This window comes from Choloepus didactylus, chromosome 2, assembly GCF_015220235.1.
Source record: "Choloepus didactylus isolate mChoDid1 chromosome 2, mChoDid1.pri, whole genome shotgun sequence".
Lineage (NCBI taxonomy): Eukaryota > Metazoa > Chordata > Mammalia > Pilosa > Megalonychidae > Choloepus > Choloepus didactylus.
Genome location: NC_051308.1, coordinates 183,990,550 through 184,013,726, shown reverse-complemented (window position 1 = coordinate 184,013,726; position 23,177 = coordinate 183,990,550). Strand labels below are relative to the sequence as shown.

The window sequence follows — 23,177 nt, the reverse complement described above, 5'->3', positions numbered from 1 at the left end:
CTGTCACATTGTTTAAGACTTGTATTTATTCATATAGTAATTGATCTGTAATTCACAAGGGTCTATTAGTAGGTACAAGATAGCAAGTTGCTGTCATGTATACACAACATACATAATCTCTTTTTTCCTTTTTCTTTTCACATCATTAGATTTTGAACAATTCTGCAAATTGTGCCCTAAACATATAGACTTTGATATACTAAATTACTCAACTCTGGATCATCCAGATGTATGTTACAATCTGGGTTCTTGTTATGTACCACATATTCAATTCTATTGGGTTTTTTTATTCAGCATCATCCCCTCTGCAGAAGCACAGCAATCTGAGTACGGGAGGAGAGCTATATTAATACGATAAAGAATGAACTGCTCTATTTGTCAGTGCAGGGATCCAAGGAGATTAATGATCTTGCCTGCAGCTCTTGTTGTACCTTCCCCCACTATCGAAAATTGAATGTCATATATCACAACTCACTTTCCATTACTTAGTTACATGTGGAAAATGTGTACTGTGTAAAAACTCCTGGGGCTAAAGGACACCAAATGAAACTAAAGTACTTGAAAAGATTTAATGCCAGCTGTCAGCCTACTAAATAAAAGTGAACCCACCCCGGGATCCTTCTTACTGTAACAGTTGAATGCATGTGTCTTGTTTTTATAATTAAAAATACAATGTAGCCCATTATCCTCTAGTCATGTCATGGAAAGTTCATATTGACTTGAAATTAGCATGAATTTCGGGGTCTTCTCCGGAAGTCCATCTCAAAAAACAACTTGAGTGCCTGTGTTGTTAATCCCTATTGAGCTCTTACTTCTTTAGATCCTGGTTTGATCTGTAGGGAGGAAAAGAAGATTGTAGGCACAAGCATGGTTTTTACTTTCATAAAGAACATTCATTCATTTATTCAACAGGTATTTACTGAGTGCCTACTTTGTACTGGCACTGTGAAGTCAGTAACACAAAGAACACAACCTCTGCCCTACAGGAGCACAGGATAAGATAGAGAATAAACAATCTAGTACTATATCCAATGATGTAATTGCTATGATGCTGTAGGAACATATAGGGTAGGTAAGCAAAGTCATAGTATGCACAGAAACCCAAAGGTTCTAGAATTGGATATTATATCCACTATACCTAATCATTTACTACTGAAAAAAAAAAAGATCTTCTTTAGGAAATTACCATTGGATCATTAGAGCTATATACATTGACTATTTTGAATTCTGCAAGTAAGCATCTTTTCGACTTTCATGAACCCTTAAAGAATGCAATCCCCTTTTTCAAGTGCATGGTAACATCCCATCCATGGTATCTATGACAAGAAGTTTTGAGAAAGAGTCCTGTCATCAGCACTGAACTCTAGTAGGAGCATCATTCTCTGGCAATTTCAAGGCTCTTCTGCTTCTGTTTTTGGTTGGGCTGTACGGTAGACCCATGTGAGTTCTCCAGTGTTCTAAAGTGCCGACTTTTGCTTAATTTCTTCCAGTATGTTTCCTGCACTATCCGTTTTATATAACCATTCTAATTATTTATTAATTTTGTATTTGTAAGTAGAATTCATAAGCATTTTAGTTCAAGAACAAGATGTGGATAGAGTGTTTTGTGTTTTGATCTTTTGTCAAAGACATTAGACATTATACTTCCAGAGAGAAAGCATTGTTCCCTCTGAGATGCTATGGTAACCTTGGGAAGTTGCATATTTAATCCAATTGTGGTTCCCCTTGTCATCCATTTCTTGAATCATCTTAAAAACCTGTCACTTATTCTTTTCAATATCCACAGTAGTAGTAAATTTTCCTCTTTTGAAGTTGATTTTGGTCAGTCTGAAGTGGTGAAAAGTTTTATAGGCTCATTGATGAATTAGGTGAATTGGGTGAAAATTGGGTGAATGTTGCTACCAAACAACAGGCACAGGTTCTTTCTTTTTTTCAAGCAATTTTATTGAAATATATTCACACACCGTACAGTCCATCCAAAGTGTATGATCAGTGGCTCTCAGTGTAATCACAGAGATGTACCTTCATCGGCACAATTTTAGAACATTTTTATTACTCCAAAAAGAAAATAACCTATGCCTTATACCCCTCTATTGTTGACACTTAGCATTGGTGTGGTACCCTTGTTATAGGTGATGAAAGCATATTACAACATTATTGTTTACTGCCTTTTCTTCATCAATCGATAACACTCATAGTTTTTCCCCTTTGGTTTTTTAATGTGGTGAAGTACATTAATTGATATTCTTATGTTGAACCACCCTTGCATACCTGGGATAAAACCCACTTCATCATGGTGTATAATTCTTTTGATGTGCTGTTAGATTCGATTTTCAAGTATTTTGTTGAGGGTTTTTGCATCTATGTGAATTAGAGATAATGGTCTGTCATTTTCTTTCAGTATCTTTATTTGGCTTTGGTATTAGGATGATATTGGTTTCATAGAATGAGTTAGGTAGTGCTCCTTTCTCTTCAATTTTTTGGAAGATTTTGAGCAGGATTTGTATTAATTCTTCTTTGAATGATTGGTAGAATTCCCCTGTGAACTTCGTCTGGTCCTGTGCTTTTCTTTGTTGGAAGGTTTTTGATGACTGATTCAATCTCTTTACTTGTAGTTGGTCTGTTGAGGTCTTCTATTTCTTCTAAAGTCAGTGTAGGTTTTTCGGATATTTCTACGAATTTGTCCATTTCATCTAAGTTGTCCAGTTTGTCGGTTTGCATTTGTTCATGGTATCCTCTTATGGTCCTTTTTTTTTCTGTGGGATCACTAGTAATACCCCCCACCACCACCATTTCTGGTTTAATTCAGTTGTATCTTTTCTCTCTTTTTCGTTGTCAGTAGAGCTCAGGGTTTGTAAATTTTATTGATCTTCTCAAAGAACCAACTTTTGATTTTGTTAATTCTACTTTTTTTATTATGATTCTCAATTTCATTTATTTCTGCTCTAATCTTTGTTATTTCTTTCCTCCTGCTTGCTTTGGGATTCATTTGCTGTTCGTTTTCTAGTTCCTCCAGGTGTGCAGTTAGGTCATTAATTTGAGATCTTTTCTTTTTTAATGTAGGCATTTAGGTCTATAAAGTTCCCTCTTAGCACTGCCTTTGCTGCATCCCATAAGTTTTGATATATTGTGTACTCGTTTTCGTTTGTCTCAAGATATTTATTGCTTTCTCTTACAGTTTCTACTTTGACCCACTGATAGTTTAAGAGTGTTTGTTTAACCTCTATTTATTTATGAATTTTCTAGTTCTTAACCGTTACTGATTTCCATCTTCATTCCATTATGGTCAGAGAAAGTGGTTTGTATCATTTCGGTCTTTTTAAATTTATTGATACTTGTTTTGTGACCTAACATGTGGTCTATCCTGGAGAATGATCTGTGAGTACTTGAGAAGAAAGTATATCATGTTGTTTGGGGATACAATGTTTTGTGTATATCTGTTAGGTCTAGTTCATTTATCATATTATTCAAGTTTTCTGTTTCTTTATTGATCCTCTGTCTAAATTTTCTGTTTTTGGTGTATTGAAGTCTCCAGCTATTTCTCCCTTCAGTTTTGCCAGTATTTGCCTCTTGTATTTTGGGGCACCCTGGTTAGGTGCATAAATTTTTATGATTGTTATTTCTTCTGGTGGATTGTACCTTTTAGTAATACATAGTGTCCTTCCTTGTCTCTCTTTTTTTTTTTAAATCATGTTTTATTGTAGAATATAACATATATACACAGAAGTAATAACTTTCCAAGTGCAATGTAACAAGTAGTTAGCAGATTTCAAAGAATATTATAGGTCACAGTTCTACAGTTTCAGTTATTTTCTTATTGTGAAATATAACATATATACAAAAAGGTAATAGCTTTTAAAGTATGATTTAACAAGTAGTTATATAGGAAATTTCCAAAGTTGTGAGTTATAATACCATAGTTTCAGTTATTTCCTTATTGTGAAATGTAACATATATACAAAAAGGTGATAGCTTTCAAATTACAATTTAACAAGTAGCTATAGGACAAATTTCAAAGGATGCTATGGGTTCCACCATTTCAATTCTTTCCTTCTAGCTATTCTAATACTTTGTTTCATTTAACAGTTTTGCATTTAAAGTCTATTTTGTCCAATATTAGCATAGCTACCCCAACTCTTTTTTGGTTACTGTTTGCATGGAATATCTGTTTCCAACCTTTCACTTTCAACATATTAGTATCCTTGGGTCTAAGGTGAATCTCACATCATATAGATGGATCGTTTTTTTAAATCCATTCTGCCAACCTGTGTCTTCTGATTGGAGTATTTAATCCATTATTATTCAATGTTATTACTGTGAAGGCAGTATTTACTTCAACCATTTTTTATCCTTTGGCTTTTATATGTCATATCTTATTGTCTCTCTTTTTACCCTTTTAGTTACCATTACTGATAATCTTCATTTCTACAGTCTCCTCCAAGTCTCTCTCTTTCTTATCTTTTTCCTTTCGGCCTGTAGAACTCCCTTAAGTATTTCTTGTAGAGCAGGTCTGTTATTAGTGAAGTCTCTTAGTTTCTGTTTATCTATGAATATTTAAAACTCTTCCTCATTTTTGAAGGAAAATTTGCCAGGTAAAGAATCTTGGCTGGCAGTTTTTCTTGTCTGGTACCTTATACATCATACCACTGTCTTCTCACCTCTGATTTCTGTTGAGAAATTGATGCTTAATCTTATTGCTATTTCCTTTTATGTAACAAATCGCTTTTCTCTTGCTGCCTCCAGAATTCTGTCTTTATCTTTGGCATTTGACATTCAGATTAGTATGTGTCTTGGAGTAGGTCTATTTGGGTTTATTCTGTTTGGAGTACATTGTTCTTCTTGAACATGTGTGGTTATATCTTTCATAAGAGTTAGGAAATTTTCAGCCATTATTTCCTCAAATAGTCTTTCTTCCCCTTTTCCCTTCTCTTCTCTTGCTGGGACTCCCATGGCAGGTATATTTGTGCACTTCATGCTGTCATTCAATTTTCTGAGACTTTGTTTTTTCCATTCTCTTCTCTTTCTGTTCTGTCTGTGAGATTTCAAATGCTCTATCTTCCAGTTTGCTGATTCTTTCTCCTACCTGTTCAGATCTGCTGTTGTATGCTTCTAGAGTATTTTTAATCCCCTCTATTGTGCTTTACATTCCTGTAAGTTCTATTATGCTTTGTTTCATACTTTCAAATTCTTGTTTATGCTCATCCAGTGTGTTCTTAATATCCTTTAACTCTTTAGCCATATTTTCCTTTATCTCCTTGAATTGATTTAGGAGATTTGTTTGAACATCTTTGATTAGTTCCAAATTCTGTATCTTCTATAACTTTTTAATTTGTTCCTTTGACTGGGCCATCACTTCCTGTTCCTTAGTATGGTTTGTAATTTTTTGCTGATAATTAGCATCTGATTATCTTGATGAACTGACTCTGAAAGTCAGTTTCTGTCTCTTGTCTAGGATTTTGTGGTTAATTGGCTTTGTGGTTAATTCTTCTTTGACACTTGGTTCATCAGTATTTCCCAGCCAAAAAAGTGCCAGGAACACACAAAAAAGAGGCACAGACCAGCTCTAAATGGTCCTGGGGAGACGGTCAGGAAAGTCCCCAAAAGTCTTTTTGTCAGCTCCCCAAGAATGTGTTTTTCTGGCCTTCCCAGCAGATGGCGTTTTTCATCAAGCTGTTCCCCTTAGCCCTAAGAAGGCTGTGTGCTTTTAAACATCTGCCAGCTCCACCCTCTCAGAGGTGGCACTGAAACAATAGCACAGTGGCCCCTGTCCAAGGTGGGCTAAAACAGCAGGACCCAGCAATCTAAATTCTCAGACCATGATGTGCACTTGGCTGTGCCCACACCATTCTTTGGGAGAAGGGTTTCCAAGTCCTCCTATGTCGGCAGCAGCCAGCCAGCCAGGGACCAGACCCAAAGCTACTTGCCTTGAGAGTGGGGGATGGGCACCAGCAGCCATGGATGGGCAGTTACATTGTTCACCGCATTTTCTCAGTCTCTTTGTCCCATTCTTACCTGCTGCACAGCGCTTCCCTAGCCTCCAGCACCCAGAGCAGTTGTTTCAGACAGTTTCTGCTTAGCATCTAACTGTTCTTGGAGGAGGAGTAAGCCCTACAGTTCCCTATTCTGCCATCTTCCCCAGAAGATACTCTGAGCCCATCTTTCTTGATGACTTGTAAAGTGTCTTTTAGAATTGGTTGTATTATTTCATGGACAGAATTGGTAATTTTTTTGTTTTCGACTCCCATTCCTCAACATAGTACCAGCCTGTAATACCTTGTGGGAATTATGATTATATTTGTGTCACCTATTTTGACACTCAGAAACAATAAATTGGGGTGTCATCAGTGATGATGTGGGCATCTTGTCTTTTTTTTTTTTTTTTTTTTTTTGTACTTGTCAGTATTTATACTCCTTCCCTGTAGCATGCCTGTTTACTTTGGGAGAACCCCATTCCCCTACACATACACACACACACATACACACAAATAACATATGTAGTCTTGATAGAACATTAAAAACAGCAAATCCAAATGACTCATTTCCTCTGTGGAAGCTGAAAGAGCCAGTACTTTCTTTCACTGCCAAGGTGTGGCCACTGAGTAGTTGTAAGACCTAAACATGGTCAGTATGACATCTTACACTTACAGTAGGAAGCAAATTGTTCAAGTGATTTCATATGACTGCTGTTTATTTATCAAACCACAGTGCTTGATCTGACCTTCCTGCTATAAGATCATTCTGCCTCCTGTTTCCTTGTCTTCTGGAGGTCTCTTAATTCCTATCTGTTCCCAGCCTGTCTATTAGCCTTTTTGTTGGTTTTGTGAGATCCCAGTGTTCCTCCAATAAATTCCAGTTTGCTTTAGCTGGTTCTAAATCATTTCTATTGCTTGCTGCCAATGAATTCTAATGAATAGAAGGGGTGAAAAAAAGAGAGCTATTCAGACAAACTATGAACAACCAGAGTGCAGTATTTGGTTCCCTCTGTGTATTTTCTTGTCACATATAGGCTTTTAGCCTTGATTCTGAAAAATTTTTATCCTTCAAACTTCTTTAGCAAAGCACAAGGCCTCTGAACAAGTCTCGACTGTGGCTCTCCTGTATGACACATTTCCATTGCCAAACCATTCATTGGCACTTGAAATGAGAATACCATGATTATTTCCAAGGAGTCAGGCAGGATTTGTGTCTTATTTATCTCTAGAAGTATAGTCACTTTGCTCCGTACGTGGCCTTATGGCTAGGACTAGATATCTGAACAATATTTGGGCTTTTCCAGCCAGGAATGAGAGGGGAATAGCTGAGGGTAGGCAGCCAACGGTATCTACTATGCTGTTTTTTAAGAAAGAATCTCTATTAAAAACTTGTTAGGCTAAGTCATCCATCTCAACCAGTTGTAGGGTCCCACATCAACCCCTTCCCACCTCCTCCTACCAAATATTTTATGAGCCACCGTTTCCTCTGCGCAACTGGGAACAGTTATATTAGAACTACCTTTGAAAATGTTGGTCTGGATACTGAATTACTCCCAGCAACCCTCATTATTGATTGACATAATTTGGAAATGCCAAGTAAATAAATTTAATAATTCTACCATCATTGGACTTTTTATTTCAGATTCAGCATATTCAGCTATTTTGGATGTTTCTTCCAGTTTTGAATTGGAAACTATTCAATCTGTGCATTCAGTTAGAAATATCTACAGTGAGGAGTTTTGCTTCCATTAAGATATAATGGTTTACTTTGTTGTGTATGTCGTTTCTTCTGGCTCATTTACATGGAGCTTTCCTGACTGAATATTAATACAGTATCATGTTCCAATTAAAATGACAAGTATAGAGTTTATTTTTTCCTCTCCGCAAGTGTCTCGCATCACTCTTTGTATTTCAATCAAAGAATTATATCCCAGGCCTGTTTTAATAAAAAAGAATGTTTAATTGTGTTTATGTGTTCCTCATTTATTCAGCCTTTCCTGTTTTGTGTACCTTAACTGTGTGGTGGATACTAGATTGAAGTTATAATCATTTTAGAACAGATTGCAAAAAAATTAAGTCAACCCACTCAGCAATACAGGCTCAATTTCGGCATGTAAGTTCTGCTTTTTATATAATGCTATTCTGTTTGCATAAAATAGGATTCTGTGGGTTTGATGAAAGTGAATTTTCAATTAGCAGAGACAGAAAACTCCTGAAGACAATAATGATTTTAAGTGCTATGCTAAATAATATATTCCCATCATGCTTTACTCTTAGAAAAGACAGAAATGCTCCTTGGACATATCTCACACCCTGATAAAAGAGAAATTATATCATTCTAAATACATGCATGCACACACACATATACATACACATTAAAGCAATATCTGTTTTTTGTCTCATTTAGAAATTGTCATGGGCTCATTGTGCTATTCATTCCTTGAAAGATGAATGATTTTCCTCATAGCCCATTAATTTTCTTCTCCAATATTTCCTTTTAGAGGGTTTAAATTTAACAGTCTAAATCTATAAAAATCTCATCTGGTTTGATGTCAACTTTACTTCAATAGCATACGGACTCTGTGTTCAACCATTATTTCTTCAAATACTCTTTCTTCCCCTTTCTTCTCCTTCTGGGATTCCACAGTGCATATATTGGTATGCTTGATGGTATCCCACGAACCTCTCGGTCTCCATTCACTTTCCTTCTTTCTTTCTTCTTTCTCCTCCTCAGACTGAATAATGTCAATTGTCTTCTCTTCCAGTTCATTGGTTCTTTCTTCGCCAGCTCCAATCTGCTGTTGAATTGCTCTAGGGAATTTTTAATTTCTGTTACTGTGGTCTCCATCTCTGTTCCTTTTTGTGATTTCTGTTTCTTTATTGGCATTCTCATTTTGTTCAGCTGTCATTTTCCGGACTTCCTTTACTTCTTTGTCAATGCTTTCCTTTAACTCTCTGAACATATTTAGGACAATTTTTAAAAAGCCTTTGATATTTCTAAGCTGGGAACTTCCTCGTTGATGATTTCTAATGCTTTAGTCTTCACCTTTGCCTTGGCCATTGTTTCATGTTTCTTTTGGATGTTTTGTAATCTTTTGTTGCAACCTGGGTATTTTGATATTTTAGTGTATTATCCCGGAAATTTAGACACTGAGGAATATGTTCCAGATTGGCCTATGTGAGTGTCATCCTTCAGAGCTTAGTTTTCCTACAATATGTTTAGAGAATAGACCAAGGCACATGCATCTTGTCCTTGGCATGCATGTGTGGCCCTCAGAATTCCCCCATCTCCATGAATCTTAGTGTCACTTTTTCTCTAGGAAATGGTATTTCCCCTGGCCCCAGACACTGCACTGTATGTCCTACAGCCAGCAGACATTTGCCCCAGGCAGTTGTGAGTTGACTGTTTTCCTGTAATATTTGGTAGGAGAGCTTTGTGAGCTGCCTTAACATGCAGAGCAAGTTCTGAGACAGCAAACCTGTGACAAGTATCCTGGTTTAGTCCTTGAGGCTGTTCCCAATATGTACTTTGCTTCCTCTGGAATCCAAACCAGGGACCCATACTGGACTCATGCATAAGCTCCACAGTGAGCCAGTGAGGGGACGGGTGAAGGGCCAGTGGGGCACCATTTTTGGTGGGTTTTTAAAGTTTTATTGTTTTTTTTCCTCATGTCTTTTAAAATGTACTTTTATTGAGATATATTCAGACACCATGCAAACCATCCAAATTAAACAATCACTGGTTCACAGTATCATCACATAGTTGTACATACAACCCCATGATCAATTTTGGAACATTTTTATTACTACAGATAAGAAATAAAAATTTAAAAAATACTCAAGTCCTCCCATACCCCTTATCTCCACCCCACCCCCCATTACTGGCAGTATTGGATTATTGACAGTATTGATGTAGTACATTTGTTATTGTTGATGAAAGAATATTAAAATATTACTGTTAACTATAGTCCATAGTTTACAATACATACATTTTTTCCCCATAAACCCCTTTTTTTCTGTTTGCTAAAGCTGCTGAAATGCAATCTACCAGAAGTGGACTGGCTTTTACAATGGAGATGTCTTAGCTTAACAAATTTACAGTTCTAAGGCCCTGAAAATGTCCAAATTAAGGAATCAATAGGATGACACCTTCTCTGAAGAAAAGTCACCAACATCTGGGACACCTCTGTCACATGGGAAGGCACATGGCCAGTGTCTGCTCATCCTTCTTTCCTGGGTTTTGTTGCTTTCAGCTTCTGACTTCAGTGGCTCACTTTCTCAGCTCTTCCAGGGGGCTTTTTCTCTCTAAGCTCTCTTGGCTTTTTCTGTCCTTTATCTTCTCATAAAGGACTCCAGTAAAAGATTAAGACCTACCTTGAATGGAGTGGGTCACATCTCAATTGAAATAACTTAACCAAAAGGTCCCACCCACAACAGGTCTGTACCCACAGGAATGGACTAAAAGAACATGGCCTTTTCTAGGATACATAAGAGCTTAAAACCAGCACACCCCTCTATTATTAACTCCTGCTGGTAGTGTCATATATTTGTTCTAGTTCATGAAAGAACCTTTTCATATTTATACAGTTAATCATAGGCATTGTTCACCACAGGATTCGCTGTTTTATACATTCCTGTGTTTTAACCTCCAACTTTCCTTCTGGTGACATATGTGACTCTAAACTTCCCCTTTCTACCACATTCATATGGCCACCATTTTTTGGCTTTGTTCTATATCCTGGCAACCTATGTTCTATATTTTATGCCTATGAGTTTACATATTATAATTAGTTCATGTCAGTGAGATCATACTATATTTGTCCTTGTATATCTGATTATTTCACTTAGCATAATGTCCTCAAGGTTCATCCATGTTGTCGCGTGCTTCAGGACTTCATTCCTTCTTACCGCTTATTCTGGTTTGCTAATGCTGCCATTATGCAAAATACAAGAAATGGATTGGCTTTTATAAAGGGGGTTCATTTTGTTACAGAGTTACAGTCCTAAGGCCATAATAGTGTTCAAACTAAGGCATAAACAATAGGATACCTTCATTGAAGAATGGCAATGGCATCCAGAAAACCTCTGTTAGCTGGGAAGGCATGTGGCTGGCATCTGCTCTGGGGTTCTGGTTTCAAAATGGCTTTCTCCCAGGATGTTTCTCTCTAAGCTTCTGGGCAATCTCAGGACTAGCAAAAGAGTACTTTCAATGACAATCTCCGAAATGTCTCTCTCAGCTGCAGCACCGAGCTCCTTCTGTCTGAGCTCTTATAGGGCTCCAGTAAACCAATCAGGACCCATGCTAAATAGGCAGGGCTAAATCTCCAAGAAACATTCAATCAAGAGGTCACACCCTAATCAAAAATATTAATCATTCTGCCCCCACAAGATTGCATCAAAGACATGGCCCTTTCTGGGGGACATAATATATACAAACCAGCACACCTCTGAATAATATTCCATTGTATGTATATACCACATTTTGTTTATTCATTAATCTGTTGATAGACACCTGGGTTGTTTAAATCTTTTGGCAATTGTGAATAATGCCACTATGAACATATGAACATCAGTGTGCAAATGTCTACTCGTGTGCCGGTTTGAATGTATTATGTCCCCCAGAAAAAGCCATATTCTTTGATGCAGTCTTGTGGGGCAGACATAATAGTGGGGATTAAGTTGGAATGTTTGGATTAGGTTGTTTGCATGGAGATGTGCCCCACCCAGCTGTGGGTGGTGACTCTGGTGGGATACTCCCATGGAGGCATGGCCCCGCCCATTCAGGGTGGGCCTTGATCAGTGGAGCCATATAAATGAACTGACTCAAAGAAAAGGAACTCAGTGCAGCTGTGAGTGACAATTTGAAGAGGAGCAAGCTTGCTAGAGAGGAACGTCCTGGGAGAAAGCCATTTTGAAACCAGAACTTTGGAGCAGACACCAGCCACGTGCCTTCCCAGCTAACAGAGGTTTTCTGGACGCCATTGGCCATCTTCCAGTGAAGGTACCCGATTGCTGATGTGTTACCTTGGACGTTTTGTGGCCTTAAGACTGTAACTGTGTAGCCAAATAAACCCCCGTTTTATAAAAGCCTATCCATCTCTGGTGTTTTGCCTTCCACAGCATTAGCAAACTAGGACAACTCGCATCCCTGCTTTCAGATCTTCTAGGTGTATCTTGAGTAGTGGGATAGACGGGTTGTAAGGCAACTCAGTACTTAGGTTCCTGAGAACCACCAAACTGTCCTCCACGGCAGCTGTACTACTTAAATTCCCAACAGCAGTGAATAAATTTTCCAATTTCTCCACACTTGTAGTTGCTTATTTAATAGTGACCTTTCTAATAGGTTTGAGATGATATCTCATTGTGGTTTTGATTTGCATTTCCCTAATAGCTAGTGAGGCTGAGCATCTTTTCCATGTGCTTTTTAACCATCCATATTCTCTCTTTGGAAAAATGTCTATTCATGATCTTTTGCCCATTTTTTAATTGGGTTGTTTGTCTTTCTGTTGTTGAGTTGTAGGATTTCTTTATGTATTCTGGATATCAAACCCTTATCAGATATGTGATTTCCAAATATTTTCTTCCATTGAATAGGTTGCCTTTTCACCCTTTTGATAATGTCCTTTGGAGTACTAAAGTATTCAGTTTTGAGGAATTCCCATTTATTTTTTCTTTTGTTGCTTTACTTTGGATGTAAAGTCTAAGAAACTACCTCATATCACTAGCTCTTGGAGATGTTTCCCTGTGTTTTCTTTTAGGAGCTTTATGGTATTGGTTCTTGTATTTAGATCTTTGATCTAAATTGTCTTTTTCTTGATTCAGTGCTTCCCCTGTTACTGCTACCCTTTTATTGTGTTCCAGAGCTTTTATAAAGTTGGTTCTGCCAGCTTTTGTTTGTTGCTTAAGGTTTCTGTGGGGGCACAGAGCACTGGAGCAGCTCATTTCACCCTTTTAATGACTGGAAGCCTCCAATCTTTGTTTTGACCACAATTTGTAGTGATCTTTTGGAGTTCATATTGAAGCGAGTATCCATATTTAACCTGAGGAATTAGCAAAGGATTATTGGATTGATGCTTCAAATAACATGTTAATGAAATCTCTTGCTACAGTTTTGGTTATGGTTACACTTTTTATGGATAAGTAATAAATATATTGTGTTATCAACAAATCCTTGGACATGGCATGTATGTGCTTTCAAGAATGCAGTGAAGTATTCTTAGATGAATAGAATGAAGTTGCTGAGACAGCCATCTTAATAGCTTAGAAATTCAGAGGAGAGAGAAATTACTGTTGGGGAAGTAAATACTGCAAGAGCTTGTTAATACTAGATGGGTAGATATTCCTGAGAAAGGATTGGGTCCAAACTGCATGAACAAATTTAATGCTAGCACTCAGTGAGCACTTACCATATGCCAGATGCTATATAATGCAATAGAATTAGGCAAGAAAAGACATAATTTCAGCTCCCAGAGAAGTTCTAAGATATGCAAATAAATAACTGTACTTCAAACAAAACAAGCACCAACAGAGAGAACTCTGATATTTGGTTGTTCAGATTCCATTTTCAGGTTTGATTGCAGGAAGGGGGTGATTTCTATTGAGACAGAGATAGCAAAAACAAGGAAACTAATAGGAACACTGTTGTCATGGTCCAGGTTATATGAAAATACCTGAATTTGGATTGGGACCATAGAATTAGAAAAAGAGAAGAAAAGATGAAGTCTTTAGATTTAGGAGATTTTATCAACATAACTGTTGATGGCTAAATGAATTAAAAGACGCTGAGGACTTAGTGCCTGGAAATTGAAACATCTGAGACTTAACCATCATAAAACCATAAAATGGTGCATGTTAACTGTTGTTATTTTGCTTTGGAGTTGTGATATTTACATTAACTCACAATTCTGTTAGAAGACATTACCCCATATTTATAGATATAGAAACCAAGACTAAATGTTATTTAATATTTTGTTGTGGGGACCCAGGGCCTGGGCCCGTCCCCTCCATAGTGGTTTCACGTAGCAACCTCCTTGAACACAACAGACCTTAAAATTTTAATGGCAAATCCAGCCTTAAGGACATGCACACACAGGGTGGTGTGTCCTGGAAAACTGTTTTCTCTCTTTATCCATGGTAGAGCTCCATCAACTCTCTCCCAATTGCTCTTTAAAATAGTTATACAAACACCAACAAACAGTTAGCATGCCTGATTGTATCTTGTATGGGGTACCAGGACATAAGAAACTTACATTGGGTTAATTATAAAGGAAACATTTTATTCATCTTCTTGCCTCTTTTTCTTCATAGATGATACAAGAATAATAGGATATGTGGGTTCAGAGGGTCCCCAGAAATCGTTCAGGCTAACTGCTTGTTTAACGTATAAATGCCTTCTCTCCTTTTGTTTCCTTCTTCCTACTTTTTAATAATTGCTACCATGTCACTCTCCACTGCTTGATGCCAAGGTGTGTGAACACTTACTATTAAGTGGATTATAAAGGATTATTAAGCTTCTCAGCTTTCTTCTATCCTTTGAGAGTAATTGTAGGTTTTCCATTATGTGAGTTTAAAAAATGATCTTAAAGGCCATTAAAGTCATACTGATTTGGGAGAAATCATGACGTTGTAAAGGAATAGCTTGGCCACTTTGAGCTAACTTGGTCCATTTATTCATGATCTCTCAAATTTATGTGCAGCTATATTTTTAATGCTGGTAACCTTGAAAGAGATATGAAAAGCCATCTGCTTAATTACTGCCAGATACTCTTCCCTGTGAGTTACGAATCTGGAGCAGACATATCCTGTTGCCTTTCAGCTCTAAGCTAGAGCTGAGCTCTGTTGTGTTATTTGATGGGGTTCCTGAATGGGAAAGGGAATTACCACTGGGAAAATGCTATTACTTATACAGGAGTAACTGATTACTTTTTCTATATCTGAGCAAATTGCTGAGGAATGGATTGTACTCTGAAATATACTAGCAATCTCTTAACATAATAGTGCATGTTCAGAAACTCTGTAATCCTGTCAGAAAAAAATAGATATATTCTTCATGCTCTATGTCACTTTATAGTTTTAGGTTTTCTCCCAATTGCTTTGATTTGGCCTATGTACTAGATAATGCTAGAATGTGAGAAAGTTGGAAAGAAAAAAAAAAAGAAAAAAAAATGATGCCTGAAATTTATTTCTGAAAAGATATTTGTCTGTCTACCTCTTTATATTCTGCTTCATTCCACAAAGCATTTTTATAACTTGGAATTGATAGAGTTCAGTCTGCTTACTTAAGAGATCAGGAAACTGAGGTTATGAGAAATGATTTCTCCAAAGTCCCATAGCTTTGGGCAGGGGTGGGACTGGACCTGAAATTCTTATCTTGCCATCTCTTCTTTGAAGTAAATGATTGTTACATTCCCCTCATTCATTCATTTTTTCAATAACTACATTAAGTGCAAACTATTTACCAAATACTGTGTTTTCCCTAGATACATAATAGAGTATAGGAAGGAAATTAATTCCTGCCCTTGGAGTGCTTATACTCTGGGGAGAAAGATAGACTTGAAGTAAATGTTCATACAGGATCAGGTCAGTTATGAAGGAAACAGATCTACAAAAGCAATTATTGTATAGGATGCTATAAGCATATCATGCATGTCCTGGAAGGCTTGTTTCAGGAAATGGCATGTATGATAAGCTATGAAGAAGAAATTTGATTAAATCAGACAAAGGATTTGGACAGCAGGTATGCAGAGTAGACAAGGAAAGGATGAGAGAAGGCCCTAAAGTGGTTGGAGGTTGGCTCACTGAGAAATGGAAAAAAAGCCAGTGTTTCTGGGCCCCACAGCATAGAGGACGGGAGAAGAGGGCACAAAGAGGAGGTTGGAGAGGGAGGCTGGGGCCGGATTGCTCAAGGTGTTGTGGCCTCAGTAGCAATTTTGGACTTGATCCTAAGTGCAATAAGCAGTCATATGAGAATTTTAAGCAGAGGATCAAAATATACTCAGATTTATGTGTTAAGACCATAGGTCTGCTGGGTGAAGAATTAATTGGGGAGAGAAGGTAGAGTGGAAGTGGGGAGACCAAATGGTGTGCTCTCCATTAATTCAGGTGAGAAATAAAGGCTTGCACTAGGATAGGATGGAAAGAAGTGGGAAAATCCAAGATAGGCTTTGGAGGTAGAATCAACACGGTATATATAGTTGAGGGGTAAGAGATTTCAAGAATGACTCTCAAATTCCTGGTTAACAACTGGATGGTTGTCGTTGACACTTACTCTGGAGGGGAGCATCAGCTGTGGAACCATCTGGGATCTGAGCAGGATAAAGAGCTCTATTTTATTTGAGATGCTTATAAGACATCTCGTGGAGATATGAAGTAGGAGTTGGATATGCAGATTCTAAGCTCAGGAAAAGATCTGAGTTGAATATATAAATTTGGAAGACACCAATATAGATAGTCTTTGAATTTAAGGCAATAATTCACTAATTTAAGGTCATTGGGTTCACACAAGAGTAGTAGTGTTACTACTCAAGTGAGCTCTTGCCTGATAAGCACAAATGCCAATATAGTGACACCAGGATTTTGAGAAAAGAAAGCATTTATAGTTAGGCTAGCCTGCCAGGAGACAGGAGGCAGACCTCAGATCTATCTCCCTGAGCAGAAGAACTTTGGGGATATTTATGAGGAGATCACAGGGGCTGGTCTAGGGAAATTAGAAAGATAGGGTGAGACTATATAAGTTAGGAGGTGGGCATTAGCCGAGCATGCGCTGCCTCAAAACGTACTTGTTCATATGTTGCATGTATGAAAACGGTGGCTCAGCTTGAGTGGTGGATGTGACTTTTGTTTTTTAATATGGTTTTATTGAGATATATTCATATACCCTACAGTAATCCACCGTGTGCCATCAATTATTCACAGTACTATCATATAGTTGGACGTTCATCACCAGAATCAATGTTTGAACATTTTCCTTATTCCAAAAGAAATAAAAATATAAGTGAAAAAGAACACCTCAAACATTCCAACCCCCATCCCACCCTATTTTTCATTTAGTTTTTGTCCCCATTTTTCTACTCATCTGTGTATACTCTGGACAAAGGGCGTGTGAGCAACCAGGTTTTCACAATCACACAGTCACACCATGTAAGCTACGTAGTTGGGCAATCGCCTTCAAGAATCAAGGCTACTGGGTTACAGGTCGACAGTTCCAGGTATTCCAATACACTAAAAACTAAAGAGGAATATCTATACAGCACATAAGAATGCCCTCCAGAGTGACCTCTCATCTCCATTTGAAATCTCTCAGCCACTGCAATTTTTATTTTGTTTCATTTCGCTTTCCCCTTTTTGTCAAGAAGATTTTCTCAATCCCACAGTGCCAGGTCCAGGCTCATCCCGGGAGTCATGTCCCACACTGCCAGGAAGGTTTACATCCCTGGGAATCATGTCCCACGTAGGGGAGGAGGGCAGTGAGTTCACCTGCCGTGTGGGCTGAGAGAGGGGCCACATCTGAGCAACAAAGAAGTTCTGTGGGGGTGACTCTTAGGCACAATTGTAAGTAGACTTAGACTCTTCTTTGCAGTAACAAGCCTCTTAAGGGCAAGCCCCAAGATTGAGGGTTTATCCTACTAAATTGTTAGTCCTTCAAAGTTTGTGAGAGTATCAGTAATAACCCAGATGGGAAAGTCCGACATTTCCAGATTTTTCCCCAGTTCCTTGGCGGGAGAGGGGCAGCTGCAAATATATTTTTATTCTCTGCCAAAATTACTTTGGGATGTATCAGGATTTCCCACTAACCTGTACAAACCTACCAGATCTGACTTCCTATTCAAAGTTCCATGTAATTATGGTATTTGAATAAACTGACCATACAAGTTAAATTATTTAGTGTGCTGCAGAAAATATAGATCCTGCACCAAATAAACATCTCTTCCCTTGTTCTCACACAGAGGTTGAAGTTTTAAAACACAATCCTTTACCCTTTGGCCTGATTTGCCTTAGTCCTAACCAGATTCTCTTCATTCATAACTCTAATTGAAGTCTGAACTCTTTTGCAGCTTTTTTTTAACAGTTGTTGTATGAAGCAACTGCCAAACTCTAGCTCTGAGGTTCAGGTGTCATCCAGATACCCAAAATTTTAGAGACTAGCCAGGTTATACACAAAGAGCTCAGCATCTCAGAATTTGTAAAGAACCATTACAACTCAGGAGTAGATGTGACTGCTCTAAGAACTTACTGTCTAGGGACCATCACAATAAGCATTCCCCTGATAAGCTGTGCTCTAAGATTCAATTCTCAGAGTTTAAACATTGTATTTAGTTCCTATTAGGCATTATAAAGTTTATTTTTCCGTTTCTCACATACTGCTCTCAAAATGCTTTCCCCAAGATCCATTCACCTAATTGTATGTCTCACAGCTTCATTCCTTCTTGCAGCTGCTCAATATTCTATTGCATGCATACACCACAGTTCATCATTCTGTTCATCAGGTGAGGTACCCTTAGGCCACCTCCATCCATTGCAAATCGTAAATACTGCTGCCGTAAACACCAGTGTGCCAATGTCCATTCATGTCTCTGCTCTCAGATCTTCCAAGTATTATACCCCATAATGAGATTGCAAGACCTTGTAGTACTCACGTACTTAGCTTCTTGTGGAACCACCACACTGTCCTCCAGATAGGCTATACCATTCTACTTTCCCACCAACAGTAAATTAGTACTTCCCTCTCTCCATGTTTTCTCCAGCACTTGTATCCCTGTTTGTATTTTCCCTGCAATTTTATAGAGATATATTCACATACCATGCAATTATCCACAGTGTATAATCAGTTGTTCATAGTATCATCATGTAGTTGTGTATTCACCACCATAGTCAGCACTTGAACATAATCATTACTCCAAAAAAAAATTTTTTATGAGTAATGAAAAAGATTTACAAAAAAATTAAAATATCGTACAAAACACTATTCTAATAAGATCAGACAACACCACCACTACCAAGAATCCCATACCCCTCCCTTATATCCCCCTCTCATAGACATTTAGCTTTGATATATTGCCTTTGTTACATTAAATGGAAGCATATTACAGTGTTACTGTTAACCATAGACTCCAGTTTTCTTTGATTATATTTTTTCTCCAATACCATCCCTTTTTCAACACCTTGCAAGGTTCACATTCATTTGTTCTCCCACATGTAAAAACATTTTTATATTTGTACATTTAGTCACAATCCTTGACCATACTAGGTTTCACTAAGTTATACAGTCCCAGTCTTTATCGTCTATCTTTCCTTCTGGTGTCCTACATGCCCCTAGCCCTCCTCTTTCAGCTTTCCTCACAGACTTCTTTGTTCAGTGTACTTACAATATTGTGCTGCTATCACACAGTATTATGCTACCCATTTCTGAATCTGTGCTATCTATCTTGTTGAACATTCTATAGTGCTTCATCATCAAATGCCCAGTCTCTACCCTCCTTCTGTCTCCTGATTACCTGTGTTCTCAGCTTTTAATTCTCAACATTTTCTCATTTATCTTAGTTCATATTAGTGAGACCATACAGTATTTGCCTTTTGTTTCTGGCTAACTTCCCTCAACATAACGTCCTCAAGGTTCATCCACGTTATTGTATGTTCTGTGACTTGTTCTGTCTTACAGCTGCATGATATTCCATTGTGTGTATGTAACACAGTTTGTTTATCCACTCATCCGTTGATGGACATTTGGGCTTTTTCCGCCTCTTGGCAATTGTGAATAATGTCACTATAAACATTGGTTTACAAATGTCCATTCATGTCTCTTAGCTTTTGGTTCCTCTGAGTATATACCTAGTAATGGAATTGGTGGATCATATGGCCATTCTATATTAGCTTCCTGAGGAACCACCACAGTGCCTTCCAGAGTGGCTGCACCATTCTGCATTCCCATCAACAGTGAATAAGTGTGCCTCTTTCTCTACATCCTCTCCAGCACCTGTAGTTTTCTAGTTTTTGTATAGTGGCCATTCTAGTAGGTGTGAGATGATATCTGATTGTGATTTTGATTTGCATTTCCCTAATACCCAATGAAGTTGAGCATTTTTTCATGTGTTTTTGAGCCATTTGTATTTCCTCTTCAGAAAAGTGTCTGTCCATATCTTTTGCCCATTTTTTAATCAGTTTGTTTGTCTTTCTGTTGTTGAGTTGTAGGATCATTTTATGTATTCTGGATATTAAACTCTTATCTGATATGTGGTTTCCAAGTATTGTCTCCCATTGTGTAGGCTGCCTTTTTACTTTTCTGACAAAGTTCTTTGATATACCAAAGTGTTTGATTTTGAGGAGATCCCATTTATCTATTTCTTCTTTGATTGCTTGTGCTTTGTGTGTAAGGTCTAGGAAACCACCTCCTATCACAAGATCTTTTGGATATTTCCCTACATTTTCTTCGAAAAGTCTTATGGTCTTGGTGATAATGTTTGGGTCTTTGATCCATTTCAAGTTAATTTTTGTATAATTAATTGTCATCAATTGTCCATAGATGAGAGTCTATTTCTGAACATTCAATTCGATTCCAAGTGGGTGTGACTTTATTCTGATTTGGTAGAGATGACTTTATGTCAGAGCTGCTTTTAACTGTGCATGTTCTTGCACTTAGAATTTGTTTGCTCTGGTTCTGAGGGGGAAGAGAATAGCAGGAACCTGCAGTTAGGTTATTCCTTTGAATAAATATAAGGAGGAGGGAGTTCTAAGAAAAGGAAAATGAAAACTTTAGTAAGCCAGTAAAGGAGAGGGCCACTTTGGGGAAGGGCTTAGTGAGTGGTTTGTTTTAGTAGGATGGGTGGGATAAAAATTGAATAAAAAATGGCATTTCAGGTAAAGGCAGTGACATGATTAAAGCACAGAAGCAGGAATGACATGGACCAATGAAGTCACTATCCAGTTTGTGAGAAGCCAGAAATAAAATGGGGCTGGATTTTGAGTGCCCTCCAAAGTCAGGTAGTGGCTATTCTTATACACTGTTCATAAGGAGACAGATCTGTAAACAGTCTTAAATCTTTGCATTTCAGCAAGAAGCATTATCTGAGTTTTCTTGGTTTATACTGTGAAATATGAAGTCAAACACTTCACATAAATCTTGAGATTGTTATACTGCTCTTGCATCATGAATGATTATCAACAGATAGCGATTATCTCCCACAGAATCGCTGTCTACTAGTTGCCAGAAACATGGTAGAAATAGGCCCCACTAATCAGAACTGGTATTTTAGGACTTGTTGTTTGCCTGTCACCAGTGATCAGGTTTCAGCCCCTCCCTACTCTGCTCCAATTAGGATGATGAATAGTAGAATTAGTCTAACCCGCAAAGCGCTGTCTGTCTGGATCTCGGCTCTCTCCATCCATCACTCCTCCTCACAGTGTCACCCATGCAGGGTCTGCCGTAGACATCCCATCATCCTTCATTTGGCAAAACAAATTTAGAAGCCAAGTAAGGAGGCTGAGAGCCTTTCCAGTTCAAAGAACAAAACACTGTAGACATTAATGGGGCCTAGAGGTTACACACACCCATTTGAAAAATTTATACCCCACAGTGCTCAAAGAGCTGATGCCTTTCCAAAATTATCCTCTGCAACACCTGTCTTAGTAAGCAGGATTTGGCAAACTCTTAGTATCATCATTCTTTGTCAGTAATAATTGTATCTTAGTATCCCTTGAGTAATACATCCCTTTTTATTCCTAATAGCTTTGATGCTTGGAACCAATATGTGTATATATTTTATTCTATAGTGCTGCGTGTGCATTTTTGACTGAGAGCTAAGGAAGTGATTATAATTTGAACCAGAAATGTAGTGTGTAATGTGTGCTAATTCTGCTGTTTTTAACACTCCACAGAAATGAAGATGCAGTCCATCAGATGGCTGTTCCTCCCTTCGCATTACCTTCAATTTCCCCGTCTTCTGTCGAGGTGAGGTGGCTCCTAATTAGCTCTTACCGAATTAGATGGATTTATCATGAGCACTTTCCCCAAATCTATTATTTTTGACTTTCAGTATTTGGTTTTACAACCTTATAGAATTTATTGACCAGGGCATTTCCCTGACTAGAATAGAAGGTGTATGATGATAAAGTAATATAAAACAATATTAAACAAGTATATTGGAACCATATAAATATTACCTTCCTCAAAGTTCCTTAAGGTTTCTCTAAATATATAATTTTTTATTGGATATTTCCTAATTTATTAGAAAATTTGTTTTTCTTAAAATTTCTTTATTAGGGTAATTTTAAATTTACAGAGTTTCCGTATACCCCTCCCCACAAACACAGTTCTCCCTATTATTAACATATTGTGTTAGTGTGGTACCTTTGTTACCATTGATGAAGTTTTATTTTTATCATTACATTATTAACTATTGTTCATAATTTACATTAGGGTTCACTCTTTGTGTTGTACAGTTCTATTTTGGTAACATGTATAACTAATACAGATTAAAATTAGTCATTATAGCCACTTTCAAGTATACAGTTAAGTGGTGTTAAATACATTCTGGAATGCTCGCTCTCTTGCTCTCTCTCCCTCTCTCTCTCTCTCTCTCTCTAAATTTATTTTAGGCTGTCTTATTCTGAATAATCGAAGTCCTTAGAAAACTCTCCAAGGCCTTCTAAAATCTGCCCCTTGTTATTTCTCTAACCTCTTTTCATACTACTCATCCCCTTGTTCTTACTGTTCTAGTTCCTTTTGTTTTACTTTTTTGTATTTTTCATCAAACAAGCTTTAACCTCAGGGCCTTTGTACTTGCCATCTCCTCTACCTGCCAGGCTCTACTCAGATATCCGGATACTATACTCCCTCATTTCCTTCACATCTTTACTCAAAATACCAATTCAATGAGGCCTTCTTGACAACCCTGTTTTAAATTCCCCATTTACACATGCCAGAAATTCCTACACCCCTTCTATGTAGTACTTACTATGCTCTAACATACTATGTATTTTACTTTTTACTTATTTCTTTTATTCATTGCCTCTCTATACTAGAATGTAATCACCATGAAGCAAGTGTTGTTTGTTGTGTTCACTGTTGTATCTCCAATGAAAAAATAAAAGTCTCTTTTTTATTACCAGATTGTACCCCTTTCTGGTTTCAAAGCATTTTGATACCTATGAACACAGGTCACCTTTAAATAATTACTTTTGTCTATTAGTGGAAAAATTATTAGCATAACA

At 37.6% G+C, this 23,177-nt stretch overlaps 1 protein-coding gene across 6 annotated transcripts in view; it reads left to right on the top strand.

The window, feature by feature from the left end:
- PATJ (PATJ crumbs cell polarity complex component) overlaps positions 1 to 23,177 on the top strand; it is a 450,328-nt gene that overhangs the window by 310,378 nt on the left and 116,773 nt on the right. For all 6 annotated transcript variants that reach the window (XM_037827057.1, XM_037827058.1, XM_037827056.1 and 3 more), the window contains one exon: positions 21,843 to 21,915. In XM_037827057.1, coding sequence (XP_037682985.1) covers positions 21,843 to 21,915 — 73 coding nt within the window. The remainder of the gene's footprint in view (positions 1 to 21,842; positions 21,916 to 23,177) is intronic.